The sequence below is a fragment of the Mesoplodon mirus genome, assembly GCF_964341445.2.
Source record: "Mesoplodon mirus genome assembly, chromosome: 10".
Taxonomy (NCBI): domain Eukaryota; kingdom Metazoa; phylum Chordata; class Mammalia; order Artiodactyla; family Ziphiidae; genus Mesoplodon; species Mesoplodon mirus.
This window is the reverse complement of record NC_138986.1, coordinates 48,530,347-48,551,067: the sequence shown is the minus strand read 5'-3', so window position 1 is coordinate 48,551,067 and position 20,721 is coordinate 48,530,347. Positions and strand designations below refer to the sequence as shown.

The 20,721-nt window shown below is 41.5% G+C and overlaps 2 protein-coding genes across 2 annotated transcripts in view; both read left to right on the top strand.

Moving 5' to 3' along the window:
• The first annotated feature begins 5,636 nt into the window (after positions 1-5,636).
• On the top strand, positions 5,637-13,699 carry GTF3C6 (general transcription factor IIIC subunit 6). The gene is made up of 6 exons (XM_082633281.1): positions 5,637-5,806; positions 6,158-6,238; positions 7,686-7,749; positions 7,855-7,899; positions 9,423-9,536; positions 12,689-13,699. Exons 1-6 carry the CDS (start codon positions 5,678-5,680, stop codon positions 12,988-12,990), a joined length of 735 nt encoding a protein of 244 aa, XP_082489407.1. The 5' UTR covers positions 5,637-5,677; the 3' UTR covers positions 12,991-13,699.
• Positions 13,700-17,852: 4,153 nt separating this feature from the next.
• RPF2 (ribosome production factor 2 homolog) overlaps positions 17,853-20,721 on the top strand; it is a 44,874-nt gene continuing 42,005 nt past the window's right edge. Inside the window, exons 1-2 of the mRNA XM_082634129.1 lie at positions 17,853-17,950; positions 19,918-20,050. Coding sequence (XP_082490255.1) covers positions 17,928-17,950; positions 19,918-20,050 — 156 coding nt within the window. The 5' untranslated portion in view covers positions 17,853-17,927. The remainder of the gene's footprint in view (positions 17,951-19,917; positions 20,051-20,721) is intronic.

The following is a 20,721-nucleotide window of genomic DNA, read 5'->3' as shown; positions in this document are numbered from 1 at the left end:
GGTGGCACAGTGGTTAAGAATCTGCCTGCCAATGCAGGGGATACGGGTTCGACCCCTGGTCCGGGAAGGTCTCACATGCTGAGGAGCAGCTAAACCAGTGCGCCACAACTACTGAGCCTGCGCTCTAGAGCCCGCCAGCCACAACTACTGAAGCCCGTGTGCCTAGAGCCCGTGCTCTGCAACAAGAGAAGTCACCACAATGAGAAGCCCACACACTGCAACACAACAAAGAGTAGCCCCCACTCACCGCAACTAGAGAAAGCCCATGTGCAGCAACGAAGACCCAATGCAGCAAAAAAAAAAAAAAAAAAAAGGATACCTAAAACACCTAAAATTAAAAAAAAAAAAAAAAAGCAATTCTTTGCAAGATGAAAAAGTTCTGGGAGTTCCCTGGTGGTCCAGTGGTTAGGACTCACGCTTTCACTGCCGTGGCCTGGTTTCAATCCCTGGTCAGGGAATTAAGATCCTGCAAGCCACGTGGTGAAGCCAAAAACAAAGGAAAGAAAAAGTTCTGGCGATTGGTTGCACAACAATGTGAATATACTTAACTACTGGACTGTACACTTAACAATAGTTAAGATGGTAAATTTTATTTTAAAAAAGAATAAAAAATAAGTGCATAATTTTTTTAAAAGGAATTATTTCTATTAAACTTTTGCTCCATCTACTCTGGAGCTATATCAGCTTTTTATGTTTTAGGAGCACAGACTCACAGGTCACCTCAAGTAACTGGAAGCCTATCTATTTTAAGGATACACATGACAATAAAAGATAAGAATATCATAGGTACCTAAGAATAGCAGTATGATTAGGCTTCAATTGGGAACTGAAATGAACATGGAACTAGACAAATTCCATGTGCCCCTAGAGACTGGGTTAACTTGTCACTCTTGGCTGCCGCAGGAATGCAGTATTCCCCAGCCATAGTGTGTCACCATTCCTGTGTCCCTGTGACTACCAGCCAACCACCTCATTTAGTTAGTTACTCTGCTTACTCATAATTCCAGCTTACTCATAGTATCTATGACTGACTTCCAGCTTCTCTCCCCACAACCAACAGACTGATCCTCTCTGTATATCCATTTCAAATTCTTAAAAGGAAAAAAAATCTGGCCTAGCTCCATTTTCACCTTAAGTGTGAATCAGAATCACCTGGAGAGCTTGTTAAACCACTAATTGTTGGGCCTCATTCCCAGCATTTCTGATTTAGTAGCCTGGGGTACGGTCTGAGAGTTTGCATTTGTGGCAGAATCCCAAGTGATGCTGACTACACGGGTCTGGGGACCACACTTGAGAACCACTGGTCTGGTTAGTCCCTCTTGTATCTGTTTGGACAGAGCAGATGGGGCTCTCCCTCATGTTGTAAATACCATACTTCTGACTCTCAGGCTCATAACTGGAGACTTTTTTAAACTTCCTTCTCTTAATGGCCTCTTCATTTAGGCAGTCACCCAAGTCCTATTGCTTCTTCAACTGGAATGTCTCTGACCTGCCCTTTTATTTTCCTCTGTCACTGCCCTAATCCAGGGTCTCATTTCCCCACACCTGAACATCTACAGAAAAGCTTCCTGTTCCAAGCCACGCCAAACTACCTCTCCCACTGACAGTCCCCAAATGCTTTTTCCATTGGCTCCCTTTGCCGATCTCATGAAACTAATCACTGTAACACCTCTAAATTTTTCCCTTTTAAGTTAATAATATTTACATGCTTACTTTTCCACACTGACGTTTCCTTTCTATCATGACCTCCCACTCTTTCCCTTGAGAAACCCACCTGAGAGCTCTTAGGACCAGATTTACTTAGGAAAAAACTTCAACTTCTTTTTTATAAAGACGACTCTAGAATTTAACTTCTAAACCCTCTCAAGTTCCATCACTACATTTCAACTACTAGCTGCTAGCTCCACCTAACTACTCTGAGAAGCTCGAACTCGGGGTCCAAAGCCAACCTCAACATTTATCTACTCATACAAGTTCCTCCTCGGGTTTTTCTTATTCCTTTAAAAACAAAACAAAATAAAAAACAACACACACACACACTCCCATTGTACCAGTCATCCAGGCTCTTAATCACAGTAATTTCGATAAGTTTCTATCTGCTCCTCTTCTTTCTACTCCCCTCACCCTACTCCATCTAATGAGAAGCCAAATTCTACAGATTGTACCACATATCACAGGTGCTGCTGAAACCTGGCAGTTTCCAACTATGAATGTCATCATGATGTTCTAAGCCATCAACCATTTTGATCTACACCAGTATTCCTCCAATGTTTCTACAAAAGTACCTCTAACAGCAGAGAAAATATAAACGGTGGGGAGGAAGGTACCCTTATGGAATGTAACCCTTAGCGGCTTTTAAATCTTTCTATACCCACTTTGGAGAAATTTCTTTGTAGACTCTTGTTATCTTTTTTTTTTTTTTTTTTTTTTGCTGTACGCGGGCCTCTCACTGTTGTGGCCCCTCCCGTTGCAGAGCACAGGCTCCGTATGCGCAGGCTCAGCGGCCATGGCTCACGGGCCCAGCTGCTCCGCAGCATGTGGGATCTTCCCGGACCGGGGCACGAACCCGTGTCCCCTGCATCGGCAGGCGGACTCTCAACCACTGCGCCACCAGGGAAGCCCCTCACTAAAGGCTCTTTTACTAGAATTCTGCTACTAAATATAATTTTCGTATAGGTTCTTCTTAATTTAGAAAATGTGTTCTAAAGGAAGACCAGATTAAACAATTTTTAGTTCATTTGTCTCCTCCTAGTGGCAGGCTTTTAAATATTGACTACGACAACCTCATTTATGTTTCTCAGAAATCATAGCTCTGAATTTTTTTTCATGATTCCTCTTATTAGCTACAATTAAAGTCAATTGGCCCTCCTACCAAATTACATAGATTCTTCTATATTAGCTCCAACTATGGCTGTAGAAAACCATGTAATTTATCTCTTCCTTGGCTCTTTCTAATCTGACTTGTAAATCTTCCCTCATTTTGTTACCAACTTCTTAGCAGTAGAAATTCATTACTTAGAACATTTGAAATAAGTTTTCTTCCTTTACAGAATGTCAACAACATCCAGGTGTTACCTTTATTCCTCTCACCACCGCTCCCTTTCTGGCAATGCCACGAGAACCACACAAAATCTCCAGGGTACTGGGAGAGCCACTGCCTCCGAATCTCTTTTCAGTGAGCACTTTGAGCCCTCAAGCCCCTAGGCTATATTGACTTAGGGTGTGAACAGATTCCTTTGACTCTTAAAATCAACAAGACAGGTTTGATTTCTTCCAAAAGATTTTATTAATATGGCAGGATAATTTATGGAGATACTACATTTTCCCCTTGATCCCTTCCAAGCGGGCAGCCAGGCCATTTGTATTCCTTTGTCTTGGATGTCTAAAGGATGGAAAGCTGAAGCTACTTGAAGACCGTGGCTTTTCCCATCTATTGTTAGAGTCTGAGCTCACTGAAGAAATTATGCTACATGTCTGAGAGGTAAAAGGGAAGAGGTGCCTTTATTTACACTGGAGGAAATAAATGAGATTTCCTTAGGCTGGGAAGCAGTGTAAACTGGTGCATCCTCATTCCCCTAGCAGCACCCTGGAGAAGTGTCAAGACCTATGGTCTGCTTAGAAAGGCTAGACCGCTAAGCACTAATTGCCTATAGAAAGGGGAGCTGGGGGAACAGGGATGGAAGGCTTGCTTTTCAGTCTCTATCCTTTCGTAAATTGTTCAAAATAAAAATAATAATTATGTCTTAAATAGTAAACAATAATAACCTCGGCTAGAAGTATGAGGCTTGTTTCTTTGCAAGGGACATCTTGCGTCATTACACTGACCTCGTAAAACATATTTTCATTCCTCAAGCCTTCACTGTCTGCTGCTCCCTCAGCTTGGATTGTCCTTCTCCTCTTTATCCTCCTTGAACCCTCAATAAAATCTGACAATTTATATGATTTTTCAATTGACAAAGCACTTTTTTTTTTTTTAAATTTTTTGGCTGTGCCGCAAGGCATGCAGGATATGAATTCCCCAACCAGGGATGGCACTCTGTGGCCCCTGCAATGGGAGCAGGGAGTCCTAACCACTGGACCACCAGGGAAGTCCCCTACAAAGCACTTTTAGATACATGATCTAATCTTCAAACAAAAAAATATATATAGTGAAGATGAATAATTTTATCCTCATTCAATAAATAAGAACACAGGGGATGAGAAAGTGCAGCAGCTTCTGCCAGGTCACAATTATTATATTTCAGAGCTATAATTCAAATCTACAACTGCTAACAAGTCCAGTGATTTTTCCACTTTTTTTAAGCTACGAAATCCTATTCATTTAATGGAGGAACTGGGTAAAAATGCACAAAGATGTTTACTGAAGTGTTGTTCAATATCAATATTGCACAATAAATACCACCACATAGATCTGTACTTATCATGGAAAATATGGACAAACATCCATAATACTACATATAGTGAGAAAAGCAAGTTTAAAACAGATGTACACATAAACAATGTTTTTATGTAGAAAGAAGCTGCAAAGATATATTGTGAAGGAAAATGCGTTTTTTGAATAAACTTTTTTTTTTTTTTTACTTTTTATTATTATTTTTTGGCTGTGCCATAGGGCACGTGGGATCTTAGTTCCCCAACCAGGGATCAAACCCGTGCCCCTGCATTAGGAGCTCGGAGACTTAACCACTGGGCCACCAGGGAAGTCCCCTCGGTTTTTTTTGTTTTGTTTTGTTCGGCCGCACCGCGTGACTTGCAAGATCTTAGTTCCGGGACCAGGGATTGAACCCAGGGTCACGGCAGAGAAAGCACCAAGTCCTGCCCACTGGACTGCCAGGGAATTCCCGGAAAACGTTTTTTAAAAGTTGTAATGCTCTAAATTTTTATATATTATTACTAATACCAGATTAAATGCATATTAGTGCTTAATATGTGCTGAATAGTGGGCTTATCTCATTTAATCCTCACAATAACCAACTTACCTAAAGGCTTACTGTTAAGTAACGCAGCAGAACCGGACGGGTATCAGACCCCAAACCTCATGCTCTTTGGAGGTAGATCATCCTGTCTCACGTACAAAGATCATTTATTTTATAATCAGAAAAATCCATGAGGTTACTTTAAGAAAATCCTGTTCAAAACTTCACTTCTCGGAGTCTCCTGTACTCCCCAAACAATCTGGGTCTCTTACAGCACCTAGGGCCATCTGATTAGCATTGGTTGGTCCCTAATTCTACGTCTCCTGGCTGCCTGAAACCCCAGCTCACTTCCTCGCGCAGTGGGCGCCCGATACGTGGAAACTGAGAACTGCCCTTTACTTGGCTCGTGGAGAACTTGAATTGATGATCAGTGCTCACACGACAGTAGGAATTTCTTTCCAAGCATTGGAGGCTGGGGCCACACGAGGCCTCTCCATTTCCCTCGCGCACCGTAGCCTCCTTGCCTGCACCTACTTCATCCCCTCGGCTTCCACAGTGCTCTCGTCCCACCTGGGCCGGGAGCCCGAGGGTTCCCTAGGTCGCGGGACCTGCCCGGCCGACCCGCCAGGGCCCCGGCTCCGGCTCTCGGGACAGGGACAAGGGGCTCCACGTGGGCCCCGGAGCCGCCATCTCGCGTGCTGGCAGGAGCAGCGGGCGCTGTCGGAGCCGCGGCGGGGCGGGAGCTGCTGCCCGTACTCAAGATGGCGGCCCCGGCGGGCGGGGCCCACGGCTCGGAGGCCGCGCGGAGGAGCGGCGGCATGGCGGCGGCGGCCGAGGAGCCGAGTCGGGGGTACTGGGACGAGGAGGAGGAGGAGGAGGAGGAGGAGGCAGTGAGTGCGACGGCGGAAGCCCGCGCGGCGGTGGCGAGGGTGGCCGCTCGGCTGTGTGCGGGGAAGGGAGTCGGGACGCGGCGGGCGTGCGGGGGCTCCTGGCGGGATTGTGCCCCAGGGCGCGCGGAGCGGCGGGCAGCTGGCCCCAGCCCTACGGGCCACACGGAAGTTCGAGGGGGAAGGAGGGAAGTTACCTTAAGTAACGGCGCGCGCTTCCTCTTGTTGAAAGCAGGACCTAGTTTTCACAAAGGTGGGATCGTTGCACTGGGGAGGTTTGGCTTCTCTCGTTAATGCCTGCTTCTTCCTGCACACTCGCAAGCTAGCGCCCTTAACCCCTCTTTCTTCCACCAGGAGCAGTTGGTTCTGGTGGAATTATCAGGAATTATTGACTCAGACTTTCTCTCGAAATGTGAAAATAAATGCAAGATTTTGGTGAGTTTTGTAGAATTGGGGGGTTGTTGTAGATTTTCTTAAATTTAAAACAAGAATGAGTGGTGAAATATACCCGTCCCTAAGATTGATATATTAATTTCACGTGAACAAAGCAGTGAACGCTGGAGACAATCACAGAAGTGCAGGGGGACTGTGGGAGCAGCTGGGAGAAAGTTAGTGCCTAACTCTGCCTGAGTGTCTGCCTGTGTGGCTGGAGAGAGGTAAAGATTTGGAGGGTTAAAGCATTTTGATATGGAACATTAGGTTTTGAAAAAATACACCGTTTTATATAGTGAGGAGGGTGAGAGAAACACAAAGGGTAGAGAGGATAGTTAGATATGCACACAGAGATTAAACAGATGCAAACTGGTATATATAGAATGGGTAAACAACAAGGTCCTACTGTATAGCACAGGGAACTATATTTCAATATCTTGTGATAAATGATAATGGAGAAGAATATGAAAAAATATATATATGTATAATTGAGTCACTTTGCTGTACAGCAGTGATTACACAACATTGTACTTCAACTATACTTCAGTAAAAAATAAAATTAAAAAAACTTCAAAAAATAAAATAAAATATGGAAAACAAACAAAAATAGTGTGGAGAAGGGAGAGAGAATACCTATTAAGAAAGGACTTCAGAGACCTCACACTGTGCTGTTGACTTGCTATGGTATCGTGAGTTACCATCTGTTTTATGTTTAAAATCTTTTGAGCATTTTTGACAAAACTTCCTCTGTTCTTACTTTATCTTGAAGAGGATGTTAATTGAAATAGACCTTGCTACTTAGGTATGAATTAAGTAGTCTTCAGTTTGTAGCTGCTGTGATGAGAGCAGTTTTAGCTTATCCTTTACTTGCTAGGACAAGAAGCTCCAGAGGTTCCCCAGCTTTGGAAATCAGCCTCCTTGGTAGCAAGGTTTCATGTAAAAGTCTTGTTCTTTTTTTGCCATGCCACACGGCATGCGGGATGTGGGATCTTAGTTCCCTGACCAGGGATCGAACTCGTGCCCCCTGCAGCGGACGCGCAGAGTCTTAACCGCTGTACCACAAGGGAAGTCCCTTGTGCTTTCTTTTTTAAATTGAGAAATAATTGACGTATAACATTATACTAGTTTCAGCTGTACAACGTTTTCAATATTTGCATATATTGTGAAATGATCACCACAATGTCTAGTTACCCATCACTACACATTGTTACAATTTTTTTTTCTTCTGGTAAGAACTTTGAAGGTTTACTCTCTTAGCAATTTTCAAATATAAAGTACAGTATTATTAACTGTAGTCACCATGATGTTCTCAAACATCCCAGGACTTATTCATTTTATAACTGGAAGTTGGTATCCTTTGAGCCCCCCCTTCACCCATTTCACCCATTCCCCCCACCCCCAAGCCTTTTTCTAATGATGATTTTTTTAATGATCCTATATTCTGTTGTAGGGAATTGATACTGAGAAGCCCATTCTGCAAGTGGACAGCTATGTCTTTGCTGGAGAGTATGAAGGTAGGAGGAAGTCAGAGAGATGAAACTCCCTTTTTTTTTTTATACGCCTTTCCGAGAAAGTAGCTCTGTTACTTCTCAACAAGTTGCCTTCATGTTTTTCTGCAGACACTCTTGGGACCTGTGTTATCTTTGAAGAAAATGTTGAACATGGTAAGTGATTGCTATGTTGACTCAACTCTTTTTACTATGAAATATTTCAAACATACTTATGTATGGTGGATATTAAAATTATAAGATCTCATGTACCCCTTGTCTAGCTGTATCAAATCCTCCCTTTTGGTTAGGTAGTTAAAAAACATTCCACATACCTTTGAAGCCCCTTGTATACCCCTCTCCAAACCTACTCCCTTCCTCTGTCTTCAGAGGTAATCACTCTCCTGAATTTGGTGTTTTTCTTTCCTATACCTGATTTTATACTACATATGTATGTATCCGCACACAATAGCACTTTCTTGTATTTTCACACGATATAAGTTATAGCATATTATACATGTTATTCTATGTCTTTTTTCAATTAGAGATGTTTCGAGATTTATACGTGTTGATATATATGTTTTCCCTGTTGCTTAACATTCTGTTTGTGACTATACCACAGTTTATTCTCCAGTTAATGGACATGTAGTTGCTTCCATTTTTACCAGTAATTATTAATAACTATTAAAATTTATTGAGTGCTTTCTGTATGTCAGGCAGTGTTCCAGGTGCTATAAGTACTAACTCATTGAATCCTCACCACAAGTCTATGAGGTAGATGCCATTGTTATCTTCATTTTATATTTGAAGAACCTGAAGCACAGAGAGGTAAATAACATTCCCGAGGTCATACACAGGATAAGAGGCAGAACCAGGATTTGAACCCAGGTGGTCTGCTCCAGAGCCCATTTTCTTAATTATGCTTATTAACTCACTACAGAAATGCTGCCGTGAATATTTTTATGTTTCCTTGTGCATATATGTAAAAATGTCTCTCAGGTATACGCTTAGAAAAGGAACTGCTAGATTGATGAGTGTGTGTACTAGATCCAACCATATGAAATTACCAATTTGGGCCGAATAGCGACAGTTTCAAGTGGTTGAACTTAATAGATGTCACTGTGTTGCTTTCTAAAGTGTAATATCAGCCACACAGTGGCAGGGTGTGGAAGTTTTCTGTGTGCTTCATACCCTTAGCACAGAGCCTCATCCTCCCTCCTGCCTACGCCCACAGTTTTTATAAAGCTGTGACCCCCAGCAGCAGGTTGGCAGCAGTTCTTTTCTCATTTTCTTTCATGATCGGTAATGTTCTCCACTCCAGTCCGGCTTCAAGCAGTAGGTCTGCCTTTGATCCTTCACTTTGAGTGGCAGAGTTTTCAACCTCATTACCCTGTAAGGCCAAATTCCTGGCCCCCCTTTCCTGCTTCCGGGCTGGAGCCTAATAGGCCCATAGCTTTAATCTCACTTTGTGTTTCTGTCCCCTGGAGATGTTTGTTGTCTTTGAGTTCACTGTGCCTTCTGTTCTTATGTATTTTATCTGATATTTCTCTGTGCTTGGAGCTGGAGGAATGAATTAAATCTTGAACTTACTACACTATCTTGACAGGAAATAGTTTAACTCTCTAAACTGGAATCATTGAGGCTTAACATGATTATTTGATGGCATCAAGCAGTATAACACTGTTCATTTTATATTCTAGTGGATGCAGAAGGCAATAATAAAACAGTGCTAAAATATAAATGCCACACAATGAAGAAGCTCAGCATGACAAGAACTCTTCTGACAGAAAAGAAGGAAGGAGAAGAAAACATAGGTTAGTTCACTTAGTTCTCTGAAAATAGGTGATTTAGTATTGGCTTTATGAAACACTGCTGCCAGGATGTTCTTTGTACTTTGTAGGAATAAATATATGTGATAGGTAAAGTATATTAAAATTGAGGGTACTCCATGAAAAGTACCAAACATAGATTTAAAATTTAGTTGAATTCTCACATAGCAGGGGGCACTGGAGACATATAAGAAATTTCTGTCTTCTTTGCATTGGAAACGATTGTGAGGAGTTTGTCAAGAAACTTCACATGATTTCAACCCCAGGGAATTCAGCAGATATTTCTCTCTCTCTCTCTCTCTCTCTCTCTCTCTCTCATTAAAACTTCTTTGTAAGTGCAGAAGATATGATGATAGCAGTTCTCGATTCCCAAGGAGTAACCCCATAGGATCTCCTGAACTTTTGGCAGATGCAGTGACCTTCCCCAAGATGCTCAAAACTGGAAGAAGCTGGCTTTATATGTGGGAGGGACTCTAGGACCAGAGTTGTTAGTCCTGTGTCTCGTTCTTAATAAGCATCCATTTAGCCTTCTCCAGTTGCTCGTCATCCCACACTAGAGACCTTAGGCCAGGGCTTCTTGCACCCATAGCAGGCGCATGTTTGTGGAGGTGAACAAAGAAACACTTGGTGGTTTAAAAGCCCATTGCTCACCACACCAACCTCTTTCTCTTGCCCTAGGGAATTTGGGACACTGTCAGAATAAAGGTGTTTGTCCACCAAAAAAAAAAAAAAGGCTTATTGCTCAAAGACATATTTGAAACTCTAGTAAATGAGACCCTATTAATGAATATTCATGGTTTGAGTTATTGTATTTTAAGGAATAAACATTTGAAGGTACATTAATCATTTAGAAATTAATTATACCAGCTACACGTAACTATATAACACATCTTTGTTCTTATATATTCCACAATTATCCCTTTTTTAGGCACTCCAAAAATAATAGGAAGTAGGCACTTGAAGTTCTAGAATGAATTTGAAAAGCAGATATATACCAGATAGCTTAGCTATCATTTAGATATTCTTTTTAAAGGAAGTTATACAATTACCTCTCCTATAGTCCTTAATAATCTAATAGATCTTTGGGAAGATTTGGGTGTTTCTTTCAATTAAATAAATTAGTAACCAACTATTCAAGGCTGTATTGGTTATCTGTCGCTGCATAAAAAGTTACCCCTAAACTTAAAGGCTTAAAACAACAACAGAACACCATCTTACACGTTTCTGTGAATCAGGAACTGGGGAGCAGCTTAGCTAGGTTGTTCTGGCTGGGGTCTCTCATGAGGTTGTAGTCATTGTGTTGGCTGGGCTGTAGTCATCTGAAGGCTTGAGTAGGGCCGGAAAACCTAATTGTAAGATGGCTCACTCACATAGCTGGTGAGTTTGTGCTGCCTGTTAGCAGGAGGCCTCACTTCCTCACCTCCTCACACTACCGTTTGAGTGCCTTCCTGACACGGCAGCTGGCTTTTCCAGACTAAGTGATCCTTAAGAATAAGGTAGAAGCCACAATGTCTTTTATGAACTATCCTTAGAAGTCACATTCTGTCATTTCTGTGATATCCTATTCCATGTGGGAGGGGACAACACAGGGGCGTGCATTTCAGGAAGGTGAGGATCATTGGGGACCATCTTGGAGGCTGGCTGCCAAACATGGCAAGATGCTGGAGGCAGAACAAAACAGACAGGAGATATGGTCCTTACTTTCTAGGAACTTGTACTCTAAAGCAAATCACATTGAAACAGACATGGATGACTATGACTCGGCACCCATTTCACTCAACTTATTTTAAGTATCTGTTATGTGCCAAGTATTATGCTAGATAACAGAGTAGGCTTTAGGATGGCTTTGAGGTTTTGAACTTGGTGACTAGGAGAATGGCGTTATAGCAAGAAAAAACTATGAAGTCAATATTTGAAGCTGAACTGGAGGGAAAGAACAAATCGATTTTTGAAAGAGGGAGACTTTATAGTAGTAATACATGAGAAAAGATACGGGATCAACAGTAAGGATGTTTCAACAAACAGCTGCAGAAGAGTTAGTTTATGATGGGGGACAGGAACAGATGGATGCATGAACAGGGTGACAAGATAGGTTGGTATATCTTACAGATATCTAATGGAACTTTGAAGGTGAGAGTAAACAGCTTGGGCTATAGGAATTGAGGATCCATTGAAAATACTTAACTGAAAGGGTCATAAGGATGAAAGAAAAAAATGGCTAGCATTATTGGAGCAATTTTTTTTTTTAAGATTTATTTATTATTTATTTTGTTTATTTTTGGCTGTGTCAGGTCTTAGTTGCAGCACACGGGATCTTCGTTAAGGCATTTGGGATCTTTCGTCGCGGTGCATGAGCTCTTCATTGTGGTGCACAGCCTTCTCTCTAGTTGTGGCGCGCAGGCTCCAGGGTGCGTGGGTTCTGTAGTTGGCAATACGCAGGCTCTAGTTGAGGCGCGTGATCTCAGTAGTTGTGGCATGTGGACTTAGTTGCCCTGCAGCATGTGGGAGCTTAGTTCCCTGACCAGGGATCAAACCCATTTTCCCCTGCATTGTAAGTAGGATTCTTTACCACGGGACCCTGGAGCAATTCTCGATTATAGGAGTTCATTGACAGGTAAGGGCTTTGACTGTGAGTATGGAAAGGAACAAAAAATTTTTTCAAGTGTTTTTTTTGGAGAGGTGTCTTATTTCACAATTGGGTTTTTCAACTCAAAATGACAAATGTTGACTCAAGATGATAGAGTGGTATTATCCATTGTATTATGAAAACTGAATGGGTAAGGAGAAAATTGTAGGGAAGGGACAAAATTTTCTTCAAGACAAAAGATGGCAGTGTGAGCTCAGTTATCTCTCAGAATGAGTTGGGAATTGGACTCTGGGAAAAGGGCTTGGAATAGTAACTGAAGTTGATTACTTTTAGTGATTTTGATGATGCATACCCTATAGGCATTCCAAGGTCTCTATGTAAGATGGAAATTACATGATCATTTATCAGCAGGTACAGGCACCATGTTCCTTTCTTTACGTTGGGGTTTTATTTTGATAAATATTCATATGAACATTTAAATTAAAAATATATAAGTAACTGAAATTCCTTTTTCATGTTTCTTGGTTTGTCCTCCTGCCTCCTCCATTAGGTGGTGTGGAATGGCTGCAAATCAAGGAAAATGATTTCTCCTGTAGACCCAACATGATTTGTAGTTTTCTGCATGATCATGAAGAGGATGAAGTTGTAGCTCCAGACCCAGATAAATCTTTGGAGTTGGAAGAGCAAGAGATTCAAATGAAAGATAATTCAAACCTGAGTTATGAACAGGAGAAACCACCAAACTTGGATATAGAGGATTCTGGTCCTCTTATTGATATCCCTTCTTCTGAGACAGAAGGCTCTGTTTTTATGGAAACTCAAGAAACTGCCTTAGAAATCACTCCTCGATGAAATGTTTCTCACAAAAACTAGTCGTGAACTTTTTAGAGTTTTTATATAAAATAACAGGCTTTGTAGTTTTCAGTTCACAATTTTATTATTTTTGTTGACTATATACACATTTCCAATTATAATATAGTTTAATAGACTAGAATCATTAAGGACCAGATACGAGTTTTTAAAAATATGGTTTCAATGACTGTAGGGACCCTTCTGTGATGAGTCCTTTAAAATGGGGGTTTTACTAAGGTAACTGTGAGTTTCTATTGCAGCCGTCACAAATTACCACAGACTTAGTGGCTAAAGTGTATTAAGCTACACAAGTGTATTGTCTTTTAGTTTTGTAGGTCAGCCATCTGACATGGGTCTCACCTGGGCTAAAATCAAGGTATTTGCAGAGCTTCATTCTCTTCTGGATGTGGCGTGAGGGACTCCATTTCCTTGTTCATTCAGTTGTTGGCAGAATTCAGTTCTTTGCAGCTGAAGGATCACGGTCCCATTTCCTTGCTGTTGGCTGAGAGCCATTCCCAGCTTCTAGAGGCTGCCTGCATTCCTTCACTCATGGTCCCCTTCTCTTCAAAGCCAGCAATGGTCAAGTCCCTCTCAGTCTTTGAATCTCTCCTGCTTCTTCCATAATCCTATTGATGATGGACCCTTCTGCCTTCTTTTAAAGGTCCATTTGATTACACTGGGCACATCTGAGTAATTTCCCTACTTTAAGGTCTATAACCTTAATTCCATCTGCAAAGTCCCTTTTGCCATGTAATTTAAACAGGCATAAAACTGAGAATTATGGCATGAAAATATTTGGGGGGCCATTTTCCAGTCTACCAAAGTCAGTATTACTCCTAAGAACAGAAAAAGAATTCAGAAGTGCTAAGGGTGAAGGTACAGTTCTAATATTCCAGCTGTAATTTCACTTCTTTCCCACTGAAGAAAGATGATTGGAATTCAGCTGTAACATTCTACAATATTATGGTGATAACCTAGATCTACCCTAACTTGTATTTTTTAAGTAAATTAGTCACAAACTTTGATACAGGTTGAACTATATGAAACTACCAATATTTGTTTCTGACTATAAAACTCTGCAATTTTATATGGTTTAACCTGGTACTAATAAGTTAAAACACTCCTCACGTTAATTATGTCTCACAACTGTTGGAGGTGTAACTTTGTTGTGACAGATTAGAGAACTAATGTTTTAGGATGAGGAATTTTTTCCTTCAGTAGGTTTTGTAAATTTTTACTGTTTATTTGGAAAACAACTTACCCTGATTAAAAGCATTTCCAAATCATAAGTGTGTATCCTCCCAATTTTTATATGACTTTAGTGTCAGTTTTTGTTTAATCAAAAGCTTTTTTTTTTTTTCTACCAAATGGTATGGAGTCTCTATATGGAGAGACTGCTAATTACTTGAGCCAGCACCTGGTCTTCCTTTATTTCTTTGTAACAGAATCCCAGAATTTATTCAGGTTAGCAGTGTGCCCAGCTTTCCTCATGTATATGAAAGTGGCCGTATTATCTAGATGTTAGTTCTTCCCAGCTTGATCTATAGTTTCAATGCAATCCGAAATAAAATCACAGCAAGGTTTTCATGGATATTGTCAAACCAACTCTAAAGTTTATATGGAGAGGGGAAGACCCAGAATAGCCAATACAATATTGAAGAACATAGCAGGAGGACTTCACGACTTACTATAGAACTACAGTAATAGAGACAGTGGGAACTGCTGAAAGAATAGACAAATAGCTCAATGGAAGAGAATAGAGAGCCCAGAAATAGACATACATATAGTAAACTGATCTTAGATCAAGGAGCAAAGGCAATACAATGGAGCAAACATAGTCTTTTCAATAAATGATCCTGGGACAACTGAATATCCATATGCAAAAGAATGAAGTGGGATCCCCCCATCTCTACTATATGTATATATAGATTTATTCAAAATGGACCAAAGGTCTAAATAAATGTAAGAGCTTAAAATGATAAAACTCTTTGAAGAAAATATAGGTATAAATCTTTAGAGACTTCCCTGATGGCCCAGTGGTTAAGAATCTTCCTGCCGATGCAGGAGACATGGGTTCAGTCCCTGGTCCGGGAAGATCCCACATGTTACAGAGCAACTAAGCCTGTGTGCCACAGCAACTGAGCCTGCACTCTAGAGCCTGTGAGCCACAACTACTGAGCCCATGCGCCACAATTACTGAAGCCTGCATGCTCTAAGGTCTGCGTGCTGCAACTATGGAAGCCCATGCACCTAGAGCCCGTGCTCCCCAGGAAGAGAAGCCACCGCAATGAGAAGCCCATGCACTGCAACGAAGAGTAGCCTCTGCTCCCTGCAACTAGAGGAAGCCTGCGCGCAGCAACGAAGACCCAATACAGCCAAAAAAAAAACCAAAAAACTTTTATTATGTTGGATTAGGAAATGGCCTCTTAGATATAACACGAAAATTGCAAGCAATGAAAAACAAATGGATACATTGGACTTCATCAAAATTGAAAAATTTTTTGCTTCAGAGGACACTATCTAGAAAATGAAAAAGCCTACTCAATTGGAGAAAATATTTGCAAATTATATATCAGATAAGGGACTTGTATGTAGAATATATTGGAAACTATTACAACTCAATAATAAAAAGACAACCTAATTTAAAAATGAGCAAAGATTCGAATAGACATTTTCCTGAAGAAGGTATACAAATGGCCAATCAACCCATGGAAAAAATGCTCAAAATCGTTTGTCATCAGGGAAATGCAAGTGAAAACCACAATGAGATACTACTTTACACCTGCTAGGATGGCTTAATGAAAAAAGATGGACAATAGCAAATTTTGGAGAGGGATGGAGAAATTGGAACCTGTGATTAATAGAATAATGCTCTCCCCAAAATGCCCATGCCTAAACTCAGGGATCTGTGAATATGTTACCTTATTTGGCCAAAGGGAATTTGCTATATGATTATGTTAAGGATCTTGCGATGGGGGTTATTATTGTGGATTATCCAGTTGGGCCACATGTAATCACATGGGTTTTATAAGAGGGATTCAGAAGTGTCAGAGATAAAAAGAAGTTGTGGCAGTAGAAACAGAAGTTCAAGTGATGCCTTTTGAAGATGGAGGAATACCAAGGAATGCAAACAGCTTCTACAAACTGGAAAGGCAAAGAAACAGAGTCTCCCTGGAGCTTCTGGGGGAATGTAGCCCTACTGACAACTTAATTTTAGACGTGTAAAACTAATTTTAGGCTGCGGGTTTCTAGAATAACATAATAAATTTGTGTTATGACAGTAAATTTGTGGTAATTTGTTATAGCACCAATAGAAAAACCAATTCCAAACCCACTTACATTGCTAATGGAAATGTAAAATGGTGCAGACAGAAAATAGTTTGGCAGTTCTTCAAAATGTCAAACATAGAATTACCACATGCAATTCTACTCCTAGAGAACTGAAAACAAAAGTCTACACAAAAACTTGTACATAAATGTTCAAAGCAGCATAGTGCATAATAGTACAAAAGTGGAAACACAAATGTTCATAAATTTTTGAATGGATAAACAAACATGGTATATCCATAGAATGGACTATTATTCAGTCCTAAATAAAGAAATTAATGTACTAAGAATGAAGTACTGATACATGTTACAACACATATGAACCTTAAACATGAACACTTATGAGCATAGTAAGTGAAATAAGCCAGATACAAAAGGCCACATATTGTATGAATCCATTTTATATGGTATGTTCTCAATAGGCAAATCTACGGAGACATAGATTAGTGGTTGCCAGGGGTTGACAAGGGTGGAAAGTGGAGAGTGCTACTGGGTTATGAGAGGGGTGATAAAAATGTTTTGGAATTAGATAGTGCTGATGGATGTACTAAAAACCAAGAAATTGTACACTTTATGGGGGTAACTTATGGTATGTGACGTATATGACAACTTAAACGTTGGGGGGAAAATAACGATCAGAAGTGTTATTTTCTGCATACATTTTATGTGCCAGGCACTGTGGCAGTTATAAACTCTGTTTATAAACTCTGCCTCACTGATCTCACAGTTTTGTCAACAGTGCATATTTCACATTGATAATTTTAGTGACTGTGTGAGTACCTACCATGCCACCAACCTTTCTAGCATCCTGGAGGATTCCCAGATGAATAACACCTGGTCCCTGAATATCTGAGTCCAGGTATACACATGAGACAGGCTGGGACCTGGGACCATTTCCTGCAGTGCTGCAATGCTTGCACCTGAACAAACGTCTCCTGGGGTAACAAAATACAAAGAAACTATAAGGGACTAAAAATATGTGCATGCACAGTTGGGGTAAATTATGGGCAAGAAACAAAAAGATCAGAAAAACCCCACTGCCACTTCTGGAGAGCTGGAAGCAAAGGGAGCAAAAGCAGGGTACTGCGTATGCCCCCTGCAACCAACACCACCAAATGCATGAGCAAACCACCTAAGCTACCCCTCCAGCCCACCCCTGGACACACCCTACCCTCATCCCATATAAGGAACCAGCTCACCTGCGCCCCACCCCCTACCTTCGGGAACTAGCAAGGGAACCTGTTACTTGGTTTTGCTCCTTCCTGCAGCCACAGAAGCCCCCCAAAAGCCTTGTCTGAATTTGTTGACTGGCCTCTTACCAATTTCTATTGATTGGGGAAGGCCGAGAACCCTGGTCTATCACACACAGGTGTGTACATCAAGCTCCAAGAGGAGCCTGTTGATTTCCGGAAAAGAGCCAAGACAAACACCTGTAACCAGGGAAACAGAGCGCTATCTCATCCCAAACAGCCGCCAGCGCCTCCACGTCGGCGGCGGTGCCAGGAAGTGACGTCACGCCCAAGTTCCGGTTCCGCCTCGGTCGACGCGCTGCCGTTATCTCGTGTAACCCTGCGGTACAGGTGCGTGCGCCAGGAGGCCGCTGCGGTAGCATGGACGCTTTGGATCGAGTTGTGTAAGTGGAGTGGGTTCTTTCCCCGGGTAACGTTGGGGAGAAGGGCCTCTGTAGCGGGACGGAGGAGTAGCGCCTCTGCCTCGCGCTCTTCCCGGCCGCCCACGCTCCTTCCTCACACCCGTTGCCACTCCGTGCGGATGTATCCACTAGTTTGGGTCTCCGTCTGTTGGGGCGGCCTGCGGGGAGACGGAGAGCAGGGAAGGCCGTGTGTGGGAGCCGCGGCGTGGAGGTGGCACCGAGGCGTTGGCCGCTTTTATCCTAGACAATTAGAAGTGTCTCGGCTTCCGCAGAAGTGAGAGGAAGGTGAGAGAGGTGTTCTGGGCACAGAACACCTGTGTGAGGTGCTCTGAGCACAGGCCTGGGAATGTGACAGATTTAGGTGACAGTCCGGGCCCGTCCACTTAAAGCTGTGCGACTAGGCCATTTAGTCTCCCTAAGTCTCAGTTTACTCTGTAAAATAGCGTTCATAATAGTCGTACTTCATAGAACTGTGAGGAATATTTGCGAGAATTTATGCAAAGGTTTTGCGGCAGCACGTAGAGATGCTCATTAGCTTTTTTTCTTTTTCCCAAACTTGTACACTTCTCTGAGTTATTCTTGGGTAATGTCTGCTTTATATTAGTCCAGAAAATGTTTATTGATCTCATAAATAGTTCTGCTATTATTTGCTATGGTTTTCTTGCGTTTTACCTGGGTTAACATGTAATCAAAAGGACAAATTATTCTTTTGGTCATTAAATCAGGGATTTTTGCACATGTGCTGAATATTCCTCTGCAGGTGTGGGAACCACAAAGATGAGTAAGACTAGTGTACTGTCTCATTGTGGGACAAACAGCTAATAAAACGTACAAGGTGTTATTTGCATTAGTCGCTGGTTAGTCAGAAGTAATAAAGCACATGGAATATAGAACATATAACACTTTTATTGGGTTATAGACACACTAAATCTCTCTTGGTTTGACTTAAAAAGCACTGTGTATCTTTATCAACCAGTAAATGATTAGAAGCTTTAAATGTGCTTGACATTTTATCTGGTGAATTTTTTAAGTCTGCATGGTAAAGTTAAGTTTGTGTATATTGTGTTTTGCTTTTACTTCACGAAGTGTCCGTGGGACCGGAAGGAGGGAGGGTCATAGTTATTTAAGAGAAGAGGAATTATTTCAGTAGATGGCAGAGAACTGTTGGAAAATCAAGATTCTCACCGTGGTGTAAGCAGAGGTGAACAGAGTGTATAAAAGCGTTCTACTCCTGCTATCACATGATACAATCAGAATAATGGATTTGTTTTCCCTTCATAAATTGCAGAGTGATTGGTCTAGGTTAGTTTTTTTTTTTTTTAATGCCTTTTGTATTTATTTTTTAATTTTTTGGCTGCATTGGGTCTTCGTTGCTGCGTGCGGGCTTTCTCTAGTTGTGGCGAGCGGGGGCTACTCTTCGTTGCAGTGCGCGGGCTTCTCACTGCGGTGGCTTCTCTTAGTTGCAGAGCACGGGCTCTAGGTGTGCAGGCTTCAGTAGTTGTGGCACGCGGGCTCTAGAACGCATGCTCAGGAGTTGTGGCGCACGGGCTTAGTTGCTCCGCGGCCTGTGGGATCTTCCCGGACCAGGGCTCGAACCCGTGTCCCCCGCATTGGCAGGCGGATTCTTAACCATTGTGCCACCAGGGAAGTTCTATCTCTTTTTTTAAATAAAAAGTTTAGAAAACAGTAATAACAGAATGCTGGGAATATAAAAATGGGAGTCTTTTTAAAGACCATATCTAATAAAATTAACACTTATTTAACAGTAATAGCTGAATATCTTTTACTAATATTCCTCTAAAAAGTGAGATTTTGTTTAGTGGTGGAATCCTAACTGATAAATGTCATGTAATGTCTCTGTTGATTTTTAAGAATTTGCACATAAGTCATGGTTTTGTAATATGAGGAAAATGTTTTAAGTTGTTATGAATTGTGATTTTTCCGAATAGAAAGCCCAAAACAAAAAGAGCCAAGAGATTCCTTGAGAAAAGAGAACCGAAACTCAGTGAAAATATTAAAAATGCTATGCTGATTAAAGGGGGCAATGCAAGTTCAACAGTGACACAAGTACTTAGAGATGTGGTACGTATATATATACTTACTTTTTAAATGGTGTTGAAATCATCTTAGGAAATTTTTAGCATACTAGTTGGACTGCCTGAGAAATACATAGATAAATTTGGCTTGCCTTAAGAAATGCTAGCCTTAGAGAAAAACTAACATCTCACCAAGGCACTGACTACTGGTTTTCCTTACAGCAGCTAGTTCCCTTAGTAAATTTCACCTGATTTCAATTACTAGCATTTGATTTACTCACATTTCAGGAACATATCTAATTTGTAAAACGAGGTAACTGCATATTACTATCTATTCTTTCAACAATACCAACTACTGTGCTAGGTGCTAGGGATTAATAGTTACATAAGACACAGTCTTTCCCTTCAGTGAGCTTAGTGAGGAAGACAGACAAGTAAAAGTTAACAGCATTGTGAATGAAGTGCTGTGCTGGAGGTACACCCAGGATAGGTTGGGAGGCTGAGTTAAAACCCCATGGGGGTTGCCACACACAGGACGGGCTTCCTAGAGATGACACTTAAGCATCATTTTGAAGGAGGAGTTGGAACAAGAAGGAGAAAAGGAAGCGGAAGAGAAGGGCTTCCAAGGCTGAGGAAAAAGCTTGTGCAAAAGGGCATGTGAATGAGCATGATGCATTTGGGGAACTGCAGATAATTGGGGATGGCTAAAGGAGAGTG

Coding starts and splice junctions, on each gene's coding strand:
- GTF3C6 (XM_082633281.1), top strand. CDS start 5,678: ATGGCGGCCCCGGCGGGCGGGGCCCACGGCTCGGAGGCCGCGCGGAGG. Junction 6,239..7,685: donor AAAATAAATGCAAGATTTTG/GTGAGTTTTGTA, acceptor ATTCTGTTGTAG/GGAATTGATACTGAGAAGCC. Junction 9,537..12,688: donor GGAAGGAGAAGAAAACATAG/GTTAGTTCACTT, acceptor CTCCTCCATTAG/GTGGTGTGGAATGGCTGCAA.